General features: G+C 35.7%; 2 protein-coding genes across 7 annotated transcripts; both read right to left on the reverse strand.

The window, feature by feature from the left end:
• Positions 1-1515: 1515 nt before the first annotated feature.
• LOC126873277 (transcription factor 15-like) lies at positions 1516-3567 on the reverse strand. Its single transcript, XM_050633990.1, has 4 exons — positions 3337-3567; positions 2669-2993; positions 1985-2333; positions 1516-1707 (listed from the first exon to the last, which is right to left on the reverse strand). Exons 2-4 carry the CDS (start codon positions 2743-2745, stop codon positions 1669-1671), a joined length of 465 nt encoding a protein of 154 aa, XP_050489947.1. The 5' UTR covers positions 2746-2993; positions 3337-3567; the 3' UTR covers positions 1516-1668.
• A 140-nt stretch (positions 3568-3707) lies between these two features.
• Positions 3708-15788, reverse strand: LOC126873264 (arginine-glutamic acid dipeptide repeats protein). Of its 6 annotated transcripts, none has more exons than XM_050633963.1 (8): positions 15556-15787; positions 14386-14527; positions 12278-12619; positions 12068-12148; positions 8586-11991; positions 7503-7781; positions 5597-5795; positions 3708-5501 (listed from the first exon to the last, which is right to left on the reverse strand). In XM_050633963.1, the coding sequence occupies exons 2-8, from the start codon at positions 14431-14433 to the stop codon at positions 5435-5437; spliced, it is 4422 nt and encodes a 1473-aa protein (XP_050489920.1). In that variant the 5' UTR covers positions 14434-14527; positions 15556-15787; the 3' UTR covers positions 3708-5434. The 6 variants fall into 6 exon arrangements, with proteins under 6 accessions (XP_050489920.1, XP_050489918.1, XP_050489922.1 ...); XM_050633961.1 differs by having other exon boundaries at positions 12278-12637; XM_050633965.1 differs by lacking the exon at positions 15556-15787 and adding an exon at positions 12703-12777.
• Between the last annotated feature and the right edge of the window lie 222 nt (positions 15789-16010).

Here is a 16010-nt window from a genome sequence, read left to right on the forward strand (position 1 = left end):
GCTTCTTGGAATATAATATACTAAAATATGTAACATCATGTTTTTGAATTTTTTATATTACGTTTGCCCTTGTTTGGCAGAAAATTGTAATTTATACACGTAGTTAGAAAATGTATATTGCTATAAAAGCAAAGAAAAATGAATCTTAGAAATTTCATAAAGTATCATATATTGCAGTACATTATGTATGACGTTTGTCACACGTGACTCAAATTTTCTAGTGAAATTTTTGGTGAAAATTGTAGCTATATTCGGAAAATTTATTTTTAACGCCGTAGTTTTGGAACATATAACTATTGGTAAGTAATATATAGTGGAATTGTCATACGTAGTCGTATAGTAAAATTGCAATGTTGGATGAAAGAAGTATTGAGGAAGATGTAAATATTAAGTTCCCGTTTCTTCAAGACAGTTTACGATATTAAAAAGTTTAATATTTTTCGCATGACATATATTATATAATAAATTAATTTAAGTTATAGTCTTTTCAGATTCTTTTTCTATAAAATGAAAAATATAATAAACATCGCTGTTTATTATTATTTTCTTTCATTATTTATTTAATATACAATATTTTAACTGTATAGCACTGAGAAAAATAAGAATTTTCATTTAAAAAATTTTAAAATAATAAAATAATAAAATCCATTTTCATCGGTTTACAAAATTTACTATATTTTCGTCAATTTTGAAGAAATACTACGAAATTTGGAGTACTTATTTCAACAAGATTGGAGCATTCTTTCATATAAAAAGTTACACCCAACAGTAAAGTTAATACAATAATAAATTATTGTTACATAAGCATTCGTGTTTTTTAATTTTAAATCTATATTGTTTAAAATTACTGAAGTTGTGGATGAATTCAATTTTATCACAATGGCGGTGATTGATTGCGGTTACTATGGTTCATGTTGGTTTTCCTTTATTCACGAAGCTTACCTAATTTTTGATGCGTAGACATTCAAAGGATTGCTTCTTAGTAGCGAACATGATTACCTATGGATTAGCCCGCGATGAATAACCGAATAAGAACACTGAAATTGAAACGAGAAACGAGAACGGAGAGAAAAACTAAAATGTGCTTCCTCACAGCATTGTTGACTTCGAAAGACTGAAACATTCGCCGCCGTACCGCTCTCATCATTATGCCATTTGTAACTTTATTAATATCCCAATAAATAAATTTTGTACACATTTATTACTACTAGAAATATATTCAGTAACTTTTATGATGAATTTTTACTTTAAAAAAAGCAGGTATTTTGTCAAATAATATATTTGATGAAATATTACAGCATTAGTTTGACTCCAGTAGCATTGGCGATTATACGGATATTCGATGTTCAAATGTTATGAAAAAAATAAATGATGTTTGAATACATAGGTTAAAGAATTCACCTTTATCTCCCTGTATATGAATACAGGCTACGATATATTATTTATTCGTCATAGCTTTAATTTTATATCATATTTATTATTTAATATAAATCTGGGGTAACAAATGCGATGGAGTTAATAGATACAATATAAACTTTATTAAACTTAATAATATTCGTATATATACAAGAAATGTACAGTAAATTATTTATGTATATCTTGATCTTCATACATTGCTTAGGTCGATAGATGTTGATTTCTCAAAAACAGTATACATATGTTCTCCTTTCAATAATTTGAAATTGCTCCTGAAGTAATATTTAAGTTCTGAAATTTACAAAAATCATAGGTTATTATAATCCTTTTGAAAAGATCGACATTTTATTTTTATGAAAATAAAAAATTTTCTAAATATATAATTTTTTTCATCTACGAAATAATATAGTAAATTATCACAAAGAACGAATTTTACAATATATATATATATATATATATATATATATATATATATATATATATATATATATATATATAGTTTTGTTAAGTAAATGAAAAGTAACTTGTTATTATATTATTATTACATCGCCATTTATCATTAACTTACATATTTTTTGTGCATAGCAAGGCAAAAAGTGCAGACTTGCGGCCTTGTTTGTGAATCAGTCCAATAATTTGTTCCGTAAAGTCCGCTGCTATCCTCAACGCGTAAACACGGTTGATCTATAGGACCGGCAACAAGAACAGCACCCAAATGGCTGATGTAACTGCTCGCTAATCTCAATGTCTCTATTTTTGATAATTTCCTATCCGCAGGTTCCGTTGGTATTAAAGTTCTCAAGGTACTGAAAGCCGTGTTCACACTGCAGAGCGAAGATTGGATTTCTTGAATTTCGCGTTTGGATTCCTTACCCTCGCTTAGAGTATTCGCGAATTTTTCATAACTGAATATTCTCCTGAACCAAAAGACGAACATCTCGTTTACACACTACTCAAAGTAATTAGAGAAGCTTCTGTTTTACAATTATAATTCAATACATATATAATAATTTAATTATCTTATTAATTTGTTATTAACAAATTATTCAAATAATTATTCCTCTAATTACTTTGAACAGTACAATATCCCTTTCTCTGCAATTTAACTTTTAAGTTTGTATTATTGTATCTTTACAGAGTATATAAACATTTTAAGCATTATTTTAATAGTTTTATTATTATGTTTTAAAAAATATATTTTTGATGTCTTAGAAAAAAGATGATTATTTTATGATTAAAAATATATTTTCACCTATGAGTGCGATCCCTTTCACGTGCGTTAGCTTGATAACGTTGCTTTGATGATTCCTCTTTCTTTCGTGCAGCCATGCTGCACTGTGCCGTTATCAGTTAATCGTTAAATAACTACAGTAACTCAAAAGATGCGTCCGACCACACTAGCGGTTCGTTTATGAATGACTAAGCCGCTGTGGCTTCCTTCGTTTCCTCCAGGATTCCCTCTTCCCCGATGTGCGTTGCCGTTAACCCCCACCCTACCCCTTCCCTTTACTAGAATACACATGTGAAATACACGTGCATCCGATTAGGGGCGAACGAGCCACTTGCACCATGTTTGGCTAGTAAAAACAGAATACGTTAATAATAATTTTGAAAATATATATAAACATAACAAAATATGTATATATAAATAGTAAAAAGTAACATTTACCAGTCGTATTCAATTTTTTAAAAATTGAAATACATGAAATCAAACATTTTTGTCAAATCATGCATAGCAGTCAAAAAAAGAAATTGTTAACTAAATAAATTACGGAATTAGAATTGATTAGCTAGTTAAAAATACAGAAATGAGTAGTTTAGGTAAACTAATAGCTATATTAATATAAAGAAATTGAAAAAGCATCCTAAAAGCATTCCCCAAAACTATTAAGTACTAGCAATAATTCTCTTGATGATTACCTTCTTATTAATATATAGAGGTATCTTGAAAATAATTTTTTCTAATATTCTTTCAACAGTTTGCGCTTTTGTAACATAGGAAATAGTTTTGGAATGGTCAACGTGACACTTGTTTCCTTCTACAGACACAAACATAGAAACATACATAGATGTGATGACTCCCACGTAAAGTGGTCGGAGGCTGGGTTTCACATTACGGTCAATAAAAACCAACCGACGACCGGTAGAAAGAGCGAGGAAAACAAATACCATGTGTAAAATTAATTAGGCTAGGTCTGATGTTAGTTTCTGACGGATTCATGACTGGCCTTTTTGTAAATTCGTAGAATATTATAGCGTTGGATATAAATTACCGTGACACGAAAAAGTAGTGTATTTTATAAGACAGGCATTTATTTTCTGTCCAAGGAATCCAGTGACAGGCAAACTGGTAATAAGAAATTATACAATGATTTGATCTTCTGATCAAATAAAATTTTCCATTTGACATATTCACTTTTCCTATTTTCTCTGGTAACAGATTAATGCAGAAAAAAATGTCTGCTTGAGATTACGTTGTATTAACGCAAATGTATATAATTCTCTCACAGATAGTTGTATGGTGACATAGGAAAAATATATTATAGTCTCGTAAATGCAAGCAGACATTGACAGTACATTGGTCATTCCACATCTGAATCGTATTTTTTTATTCTGAAAATGATATCGAATATTTCTTTGTGAAGAAATTAGAGAAAAAAAGATACGATAAAACTGGATGTTCCTATGAAATATTTTACTTAATTAAATAACTACATTACACTGAATTAATTATATAGCAGAAAATTTATATGTTCGAATTTTCGTCAGAATAAAGGATCATTTTTCTTAAGCATTTACTCTTTTCTCTTTCATTGAAAACACGCATTAATTTCCAGTGCCTGCACAGTGCATACAGAATATTTTTGTGAACATTACACACGATGAAAGATTATGCGTTCGCTCACATCATTTTTCTACAAACTTTTTTAACTTTGGTCACTTCGTTACAAAGTTTGCATTTTTACCATTTTTTTGTGTTTTGTTCTTTAATTACTAATCAGCCGCTCGATCAAACTAGTATCAAACGCTCGTGGTCTTCAGAGTAAAATCTTAAAAGGATACATATAGAAAATATACAAATTGTCCGACACAGAAATTACAATAATTATTTAAAACTTAAGTTACATCTTATGATACGCTAAAACACGAAAAGTCTGTGAGAAAATCATTTATGAATTGTTTCATGATGCACAGACAGTTAACATGTTTGGGAACATACTCTAAAGATTATAAAATTATTATTCGTCTCAAAAACACGATTTGTGTTCGTCGGTACATAATCGAGTGTTGTAAATTGTAAAATAAACGGACAACGATTTACTTCCCTGCACGTAAGCACGAAAGAGCTAAAAAAACAAAAAAAGAAGAAACACGGTGAACCACTTCTCTTCTGAACACTTTGGCATTATTACCGCTGTGAGAAATGAAATCAAACGGAAATGAATCTCGTTTGAGCATATGGTAATATCGTGGTTTCGATAATATATATAATATATATAGAAATTTCAAACAAATTTACACGTCAAGCGGTCGTTATATATATGTATATATATAAATATATATATATTTATATATATATATTTTATATTTATATTTCTATAAATATATATATATTTATATATATATACATATTTATATATATATATAAATTTTAATCCTCCATAGTGCTAGATAAATCCAGCTCTATCCTTTAAATCGTGTCATATTTACACTAAAAAGTTACACGTCGTAACAATCCTTACGTTTTTATATTCTCGTTAGTTACTTAACTTTAAAGAAAAACCGCAAAAATAATTTTTGATCATAAACGTAAGGTCAGCGATCTTGAGCAGATCGTTTCTATTTTTTTTTTGTTTATCCTTGCACCTTTTTTCTTATCTCTTTTTTTGTCAATTGCAAAGCATGACGTCTTGTGCTCGATCACCGCCTGACGAGTACTCGTTAATTGTTTCTAACGAGGACCGTCGCGTCCCTAATTATAAAGGATAATCATTAGAATATATAAATACAATTACACTTAAGGGCGTGATCCACGTGCAGCTTCTTCCAGTGCGCGAACTTTAAGCTCACGCTCGCGCTGTTGTCTAAAAAACACCCTTTGTTAGTCCGATACCACTGGTCGTCTTAATCAAGCATACGTATAATTGTATAGCTTTGTTATGGATTTCAAAGGACGAACCTTAGATATTCCTCGTGGTGTGCAACAAGCGATGCATGAGGAGGGAATCGATCGCGTTCCATCATTAGATGACGTTGTAATTGCTCGTGATGCGCCGCCATATCCGCGTACGGTCTTCCAAGAAGTTCCGCGGGATGAAGAGCCAGTGCTGGGTCACGGGGCATTAAGCCTGGTCGAGGATAATTTGCACCAGCTGCCGCTGTACAGATAGAAAACATTAGTAAATTGTAAAAGACGATCGTGTTGCCTTCATAAGATAAATAAAGCCTTGAGGAAACTTATAGATAGACGGGCATGCATGATGAAGCGTGAGATTTGTTGGACGATATTTTTCGTTTCGTATGCCGCTGCACTGTAACAACTTTCTTCTTTCTTTATTCCCTGTCCAAAATTAACTGGTCGCCCAGAACAGGATCAACTTTTATTTCTTCATCTTGCATTCAATCCTTGAAATATTACACAGAAGTACCTTTACGATCTAGCATAGATGAAAATATCAATAAGAAGTAAATTAATTAGTAAATTTTAAAATTAATTTCCAGGTAATATATAATAAAAACAAATTTAATACAAAATTATTTTGTAAGATCAAAATATCACCTTTCATACTCCAAGGACTAATACAAATGCTACACTTGCATGATTACTCTTAAACGATCCTGAACGATCAGTTGATTTTGGATAGATTTATATAATGACATTAATAAGATGTTATAATAGGATGATATGATAATAAAAACATATAGACGTTATGTTGCTGTAATGTTGATAAATTATGCAAGTAATGTGCAGCTTTTAAAAGAGTATTGTCATAAATGGATAATAAATATCATAAATGTTTGTGCAGTACAGACACATTGTGTCACTCCCATTCACGCACGTACCACACACACAATCATTGCAGTTTACTTAAAGGTAATTCACGCTATTAAAAACTCATAGAATCTTTATTGATGAATCGTACCTTCACCCAGAAACTGCGCTCGATGATCGAAAAGCTCTGGTTTCAAGTTAATATAATATGGCATAGCGAGAAAAGCGACAGAAAAATGCAAAAAAAATTTTTGCCGCAGAGAAAAATTTGTATTTCTCTCTATTTTTTTGTTGTCTTTTTCTTTATGAAAAATATAAGCTGTTGGTGGCAGTTAGAATGCTTTCCATTTAAGTTAGAGTGACTGATATTAAATTGATTAGGTGAAAAGCACGTTACAGTACGCTTACACGCAATTGACCGCTTTACCGATCACGGACTCGTTATCTTACAAAAAAGAAAAATAAAGATTCAGAGAAATCTTACTACTCAAAAAATACACCTAATAAGATTATCTCCTAACTTTACGATCTTACTTTAAAAATTGAATATATGTGATTCTTATATGTTAATTTACGTTTGATTTTACATTTTCAATTGTATCAATACAAAATTAAATTATAATTGTAGAACTAATCGCTCGTAAACGTTTTCAAATTATAGAAATGTTCTCAGTAGACTGGAGATGTTTATACAAATTCATATCGTTATGAACACAATTAAAGAAATGGAACCTATGCAAAAATTTGTCCCACTTTCTAAATATAATATATATAAAATATAAAGTGAAATAGAATATATGATATAAATATAAATATGAATATTCTTTATACATATCTCTATATTAAGTCTGTACATCTTTAAATTCCCTATAAATGCATAAATATCCACAATCTACTTATCAAATTTAATCAAGATCAAGAAAGTCTAATATCTATGCTTTTATGGGCAAAAGTAAAATCGTGATATATTTATACACATGTGGCATGTGTTATAAAAGAAATCCTTGTTGGTTCTAAGATTATAGAGATAGTCGGTGAAAGGAGCGATCATCGTGCGGGAGCGTACTCAAACATCCTGATTTATAGGACCTACCAGGCAGGGGGAATCCAGCTGCAGCCGCAGCCGCTTCCTGCTGTTGCTGAGCCTGTTGCTGGGCCTGCTGCTGTCCCGGATGTAAGTGTAAGTGCGTATGCGCATGCGTATGCGCGTGAGTGTGAGCATGATACTCGGGCGAAATGCCAGCCATCTGCAACCGGACCATCGGGTCAGCAGCTAGAGCCAGTCGCTCGTCCAGCTGGCCGTGGTGATGAGCCGCTACGGGATGGCCAGCCCCTGCACCCGCTGGCCCCCCGCCGGCTGCAGTCGGTATCCCTAAACCCGACAGCGCCTCGATCAAACATACTGTCCCAGTCGTACTTTTAATTCTAACCAGCTACGTAGTAGTTCTCCCGACAATGAATTCTTTTTTGATTTTTTTTGCGGCACTCTTCTGTCAGATCTTCGACCGATAGCTGCGTCTTACATCATTACTTGATCATTTGGTAATTATATAACAAACACAAGAAGCAGCTAACATTCGAAAACAATCATTATCTCGCTTTATCTCTAAATTAACGTTGTCCACCGAATGAAGTCATTTTAATAATTTTGTTTCGCTTTGACAACAGAATAATCATATATCTATGGCATTAGAATATAAGCTCCATGAGTCTTGGGATTGTAATTTGGACAACGCTGATTTAGATTCTTAACTCGGTCGAATCTCGCCAATTTTCTCAATCAAATCAAAATCATAATCGCTGTTCGAGGTTCTCGGATATAAAATGTATTCTTTTGAAAAGTTGTTCTGACTTCTTGTCCGTATTGTAGCTAATTGCATCAGAAATTTAACACCATAACCTTAATGTGGTAAATGATTATGAACTCTAACTTGTAATCATCTATTCAAGTTTGTATTTGACATGATAAAGTCAGCTGCAATGCAGCTAAGAATACTGGAACAACGTTTTGAAAAGTCACAGCTTACATCTGAAATCCTGATCAGCAGCAACCCGGGCCATGAAAGCCTAAAATCACTCATCCATAGTTAATTTTGCGTTCAGTCCAATATGCGAGAAGAAAGATACGCATTTCGAGGGGAATGGTAGACCCTTACTGGTAGAGAGTTAACGTTACCTAGTCTTTCTAAACGTTCTCTTTCCAACTGACTGGGCCCAGGCGGTGCTCCATAAAGACTGAATTGGTGGAGAGCCTGAGGAGGTCCTGACGGTCCAGGAGCGAGTCCAGCGGCCGCGTAACGTCGATGAATTTCCAACCAATGTGGATCCACTGGCGCTGGCATAGGTCTAGGCGTTCCCTTCAGAAGCTCCTCTTTTAATCGATCGTTTAATTCTCGTTCGCGTAATTCTCTTATTTCTCGTTCTCTCTTCTCACGTTCTAAATGTTCTAGTTCTAAGCGTTCTCGAGCAGCAGGACTATACATGTAATGTAACATCGGATCTGGTGGCGCAGGATGTCTAGCAGGTGAAAATGCAGCATGTGGTCGAGCGTATTCGGACAACTGTCTCAAAGCAGGAGTATCAGCGTAGGATCCCGGTCTTGCAGCATATCTGTCATACGGAGACACAACAGGCTCAAGAGGCCCACGACTAGGCGGCTTACATGTTTCTGGCTGCTTCTCAGGCGTGGTCATTTTCCTAGCTTGTTGCGCCGCAGCTCTATCACGTTCTTCTCTTTCCCTCTCAGCTTGCTTCCGTGATCTTTCCTCTCTCTTTCTTGCTAACTTTGAATCTGGGACAGGTTTGAACATTAGATCTGTTCTAGTGCAAGAGTTGTTCTCGCCTCGGTTCCAATGTCGTAGAAATATGGCGGATTGTGATCTGTGACATTCAGAATCTTCAATTCGAGGCTCTGGAGATGGGCCTCGTGGGCTTGGGGGTTCTTCTTGTTCTTGTTCTACGAGGTCAGGTTCTATTTTAGGTTCAGGAGCGACTGGAGGCTGAGATTGCGGTGGTCTATGGTGATGATGCGCTGAGCTACTGGATGTCAGACATGTGGTTGGAACTAGCGATGGTTTACGTTGAGTATTATGTGAGCTATGGGACGAAGAGTGACTATGAGAACTGTGAGAGGAGATGGTCAACAGTTTGTCGTGATGCAGAGCCGTGGCTTGATGCATTGTAGAAGAGTGATGATGCGTCGCGATGAGATTCTCTCCTTCTTCTCTCGTTGTCACACTGGAACTCGTGCTTGAATGATGTGCCGTCATCATAGTTGTACTTTCTTGACTCCTTTGTGGGGATGGAGGAGGGATTGCATGGGGAACACCGTAAGGATATGGTGGAAACGAGGGATAAGCACCAACTGGAGCATAACCTGGGTAAGCATGAGGATGATACGGATGCATGGCGGTAAATAATGAGTGATGCATCAAGGGATGGTGTGGATGGAATGGATGAGCCATATGAGGACTTGGTTGCTGGGCTGGATGCATCACAGGCTGTGGAATAGACGTAGGTGGTGGTGGAAGAGTCGGCGTTGGGGAAGCTGCCACAGATTGTATTTGAGGAACAGGCTGACTGCTTGGTATGGAGTGCTTGCTAGGTGTTGGTGGTTTGCTGGAACTATCTGGATCTTTTTTAATATTCTCCAAACTCGGACCAGGAAAACCAGACTGAAAACCAGGAACTTTAACTTCCTTTAAACTTTGAAGCGGATCTGGCTCAGGAGGAATAATCTCTTGCTTGATCTTCAAATTTTGAGGCTCCATTGGTGGCGTTCCAGCTAAATTGTACATCGGCGACGGTTTCTCCATGGATAACATTCCACTTGACTGAATGGGTTGGAACAGATTATTTGATTCGTTCCTCTCAGGCTCGTTATTTTCTGGTCTTTCTGGTATCCTCTCTGGTATTCTATCAGGTATCCTACTATCTCTAATCCGTTCCGGAGGTAGTCTGTCGTCGGAAATTCTTTCGGACATTCTGTTTTCAGAAGACATGACGGTTAAGCCAAGTGGTTGTGGTGAACTCGGCATCTGAGGCATCTGCGTCATGTTCGTTGGTATGCTTTGCGAGATATTGAGGTTCAATGGTGGTCCCGGTATGCTTTGAGGCATATTTTGCGTACTTGACAGGTTCTCACCGTGTGCTCGAAGGTTTTGCGTTGGTCCCATGTTTTGCGCATTTGACATATTCTGCGGTATGTTCGGCGGCATCTGCATACTCTGTGATAAGTTTTGCGGCACATTCTGAACAGGAGGAACATTGGGTGTGTACTGCATATTAAGTGGCAGTCCTTGGTGCGTTGGAGACATGATCTGCGAGTTCTGCATGCCCTGCGAACCAGTCGAAGCACAAATACCACTGTTCTGCATCGACTGTGACAAATTACGTGGCATATTTTGACTCATATCGTTCATATTTAACGACTGCGACGTGGTCAAATTCAGCTGCTGTTCGGGCTCCTTCATATCTTCGTTAGATGGTGACATGGCTGGTTCTATTGGCATAGGTTCCAACTTTAATGGCTGATTCATAGCTAAAGGAACATCTTCTATTTGATCCTTCGTTTCTACTGATTCTTCCAATAACGGTTTCTTTTCCAAAGTGTGGATAACAGGAACAGAAATTGGTAAAGTCTGTATAGGCGTTGGTACGGGGGTAGAAACTGGAGTTGGTTCAGAAGGCTCTTCCGGTGTGGTTATTGCTGGACTAACAGGCTCTTCAGTTGGCACTGTAACAGGAGTAGGTTGATTTTCATTCGTATCACCTTCTCCTTCCCTTTCAGGTTCATCCATGAGAGAGTTGCTATCGGTCGTGAGAGACTCCGAGGGACTCTCAGGACGTTCACCAGGACGTTTTCGCTTCTGAGACTCCTTGTCCTCATCCACTTCATCCGTCTGAGGTCGTTTTTGACCTTTCTTCGGCGTCTCTGGCTTACTAGATTTTTTCTTATTCTTGTCTGGCGTCTGTTGCTGTTGCTGCTGCTTTTCCTGATCAGGAGTATCCGTTCCTCCTGTACGTCGTGGTCTTGCAGGTCTAGGCGTTTCCTTAGCCTTGTTTCTTGTACGCATTCTCCCTGGGCTATCTGGTGATTCCGCAGGCACAGGGCGGAACAGATATGGTGGCGCAGGCGGTAGTTCTCCGGTCTTCTTCAAATGTGTCCTGCATTCCGTACAAAGCAATAACCTGTCCTTGCCAGCTACCTGATAATCCTTCGAATTAGTCGAAAAACAATGTTGACACGAATGCGTTGCTCCGTTAGTGTTTGTGTCTCTGGAATCACTATCCTCTTCCGAGTTATCGTCTTCTGTTACGGAACTAATTTCCCCACCAGGATTATTGCTCGCAGGTGTCCCAACAGGTACAGTTTCCGGTTCTGAGACAGGCTCCTTCTGATTGACGTTAGCTGGTGGAGTATCTTTGGGTGGAGTTGGCACCTCTTCTTTGGGAGTGCCAGCACGCGAGTTTCGCGTGTTACGAATTCTCCTAAGCGAACCCTGTCGTCTTCTTCGATGAGGTCGGTTATTATTCGCTCCAGGTGTTTTCTTCCATAAATAGTAGAATTCAACCAATTCCGGCTAAAAGTAAAGGAAGAAAGAAGCTTTGCTACCTATTCTCTCGAGTCTCACTTTACTTTCTCTCAAATTTCATTACCGTGTCTTTATGAGGTAAGAGATCCTTTCTGATTCTTGAGAAATTTTTTCCAAATTGCCGAAGTCCTTTGACGAAGCGTTTCTATAGGACAGATCGATGACCAATTAAATGGAAGTCTGATCTTTCCTTTCCAATTATGAGATCACATACGTACAATCACGATAAAGAAACTACTTAATCAATTTTCCAGATTTTGTCACTTCTACTTACAGTTTCCTCCTCAGACCACTTTTTATCGATGCCTTTAGGTACAGGACATTTAACCAAAGCTTGCAATGCTCTTCCTGGATCATAGCCAGAGTCATGCAAGATATCCAGAGCATTGATAGTCGTGTCGTCACGGGAAGCAGCCACACAACCGTCATCCGGGGATCCTCCATCACACATACCAGCAAACGCAGCCATAGATCGAGCTGCCCTTAAGTACATCAGAAGATCCCCGTCCAATGCCATAGCTGGAATCCATCTTAGCTCCTCTCGTTCTTTAGAAAACTCTGGATCAGGAAGCAGCTCTCCAGGAGGTATACCCGGCCGATACTCAGGCAAACGGGCCTGACAAGAAACCAATTCCTGTACCCAAAATTCGGGATTGTGCGTGGTTAGCACCAATGCCAAAGCGAGTTAGTTGTACGCACCTATACTCTGGCTTGCTTTTCGAAACTACACGAGCCAGTATAATTTTTTTCCATTCTGTTCCGTTTGTTACAATACTGGTACGAGAAGTAGCGTGAGTACTTTTATATTTGTGTACAAACTAATGATTATAAATATACGTATATATATAAGCATGAGAAACAAGACAAGTTAAAAAGATAACATATAATTATTATATACACGTGTTGAGACTTGGTACCATTTAACAACAATTAGTCATGTTCATGTGTATATAAATTAAAGCTACAAGTTAATCTCCACTCGAACAAAAAACACATTCACTGTAACATATTTTCTAATGTGAGCAGATGAACATGAATTGAGAAAATCATAGCTAACGAATGAAAAACAATTATTTCACAAACAAATGTAACAAGATGACATTTACAAGATGAGAAGAAATTGTGATAAAATGATTATTCTGCAACTAAATACTTCTTCACAAAGTTCCTAACTTTAATATTTCGTAGATGGTTCAAGTAACCAATGGGTTATTACATAAAAATAAAATATTTTATAATTTCACCGTGACTGAAAACCACTATAAATATAATCTTACACTTATACAATATTATCCTATAATATTATTGTTAGAATGCTCTGTCATAATAACTTTCATCATATTTAGGGTCTTCCAACAACAGTAGCAAACTCAGGGATAATACTTGCGATGTGATTTAAGTGTTGTGGCTGTACTGTTAAGCAAGTAAAAAATTATAATTGTGACTTAAAGAATAACTATCATTGTTATTTGAACCATCGGCATACAACAAAGCTGTATAAGGAATAGGTAGGTATTTGTGCCATATAATGTTCAACTCTACAATTTTTTCTTTCAATGTGTATAAATATAAGATAGATATTAAGACCGCAACTTCTGAATGAAAATTCTCCCTATGAATATGAATTTCAAGCACTAAGAAAACACTGGTGTTTCAATTATTCTAAACCTGTAACTAAGTACACGCCATGCACTTTAACAATTCTTGAAAATAATATGTTGACTACACTGAATAGCATTGCAAAATAATTATACATTCTTATAAGAACTACGCAAGTATATCTTCATTTTTAGTTTTTTCTAAAGATATGTAAACTAATTGGGTACTAAAATATTTATAGTATGCATAAACAATGTTTATGAATTATTAATGACACCTGATATACATATGATAATCTATTATAAAAAACAAAATTTTCAATGTATAAAGTAAACATTTCTTACATTCACGAATAACTATTAGCTTAAAAATTACTTCTTTTGCTTATTTAATTCACACATATTATCAATTAATACGTACATATTGTTACTAATAACACAGTTTCAAACATCTCTGTTTCATACAAAGTTGTTTAAAACTATAAGTCCTTCAACAACTCTTGAATATACACATACCTGACAATGTAGGTAACAAATGACTTGAATATCACCCTAATTTTAGTTACATATAAGGGAAGAGTGAAATACATAAATGAGGAGCAATTACCATTGAACATATTAGGTATTGTGAAAAAAATGGTGTCACAATTACCTGGTGCTTCAATGATGAACTCTGCCTTATCTATACATTCAGAATACACATTTCAGGAGAACAAGCCTTGAGTTAGGTACATTGTGCAATATAGCTAAGTAGCAAAAAAGGTTTTCAAGGTATATGGCAAACCTGGTGCGAAGGGCCAACCCGAATCTCGCCCTGGGTGCCGGCAGACATCTCCTCCTCCTCCGAAGCTCCACCGTCTTTCTCCAGTGTTTCAAGTGGCTTCTATCTTGGATTTTCAGTAAATTCCTATCATCCACCCCCTGAACTATATAGTCATTCTATCAGTATATTTATAATAACTGTTTAAGAAAAAGTACTGCTAACATGCTTCCTCTTTTTTTTTAATTAATGACCCTTTTTTCTATTATGATGTCAGTTATTATGGCATTATATTTTATTTTCCTCAAAGTAATAGCTACATTATGCAAATAATACCTTAAAGATATAAGTAAGTTTTTATAACATCATTTGTCATTTTCTTTTGAAGCACCTTATCCTATGTATGTTCTGCTCCCTAATGGCTCTACCATTTCTTGTCTCAAGTACAACTAAAATATTTCTGAACTACAAGATATCAATATGGAAAGCACCCTACAAAAGGAATAAAATATAACTATCAAATGTTTATTTGAAAAATTACATCCAACGGCTTGTTTCATCAACACCTGAACAAAGTATAAATTTATGCAATGCAATTGAAATTAATGAAAGTACATATACATATATATGTGTGTGTGTATATATACATGAACAAAATCCTGAAAAAATCAACCGTCTCATGTATACAATAGTGAAAAAAAGCCGTATGTTCACAATCTCATGATTTACAAAAAGGAAACCAAATCCTCTTTCAATAACCCATCTTAACACACTAGCAATTACAATATATATCTCTACTTTCTTTAAGTGGTCTTGAGTCACGGTGAAAGCGGTATAGTTGGCATAAATGAGTTTTACATATAAAATCGAGACGCTTTATCGTTATCGTAACGCGATTGAAGCGTGCCAAGGAGCGATGGACATTGTAAAATTTTTCATTGACTCATCGACGTGCAATGTGAGAATACAGAGAGAAAAAAACCAACTATTTACACAATTTCGTCATATATGCAGAAAATACGAAAAAGGAACAGGAACACCGTGTTCGAGCGGTAAGTTAATTATCGAATCCCGTTTCCATAGATTATAGGTTACGTGATAGAATTTTTCGTCACATCGCACCTCGTCCTGCCGGACTTCCGGGAGAATCGTTAAAATAAAGTGAAAAGCCATAAAATTTCAAGGCAAACTCACCCGTGATTAATGTTTCAACGATGTGCTTGCATTGTTTCCCCTAACGCAACTTCCTTCCACACGTAAGCGTTATACACAACTGCGATTCACACCGATGAATAGCCGATAAATATTTTAAGATTCACTACTAATTAACCATCGAGCACTACAGAATAATCTTACACAAATCAGTAGCCACAACACCCAAACGCAGCCATCTTGTACTGCGTTTTGTTTCGTTTTTCTTCTGTGGGGGTGCGTTCCGATTCCGCGTATTCCTTCGTTTCCTTTTCACAATACTTTTTCGGTGGCAATTTAAAAATTTGAAAAATTATTGTATTCTGTTCTATCACAGAGAGTAGAGAATTATATCACAAAAAATTGAAGGAATATTTAATATATGTAAAGAAAACTTAATCTGAATGGACGATTTGAAATCTTTCGAAGACAATTTTTTTAATGTTAAAAATTACAAA

Source organism: Bombus huntii, chromosome 14 (assembly GCF_024542735.1).
Source record: "Bombus huntii isolate Logan2020A chromosome 14, iyBomHunt1.1, whole genome shotgun sequence".
NCBI lineage: Eukaryota > Metazoa > Arthropoda > Insecta > Hymenoptera > Apidae > Bombus > Bombus huntii.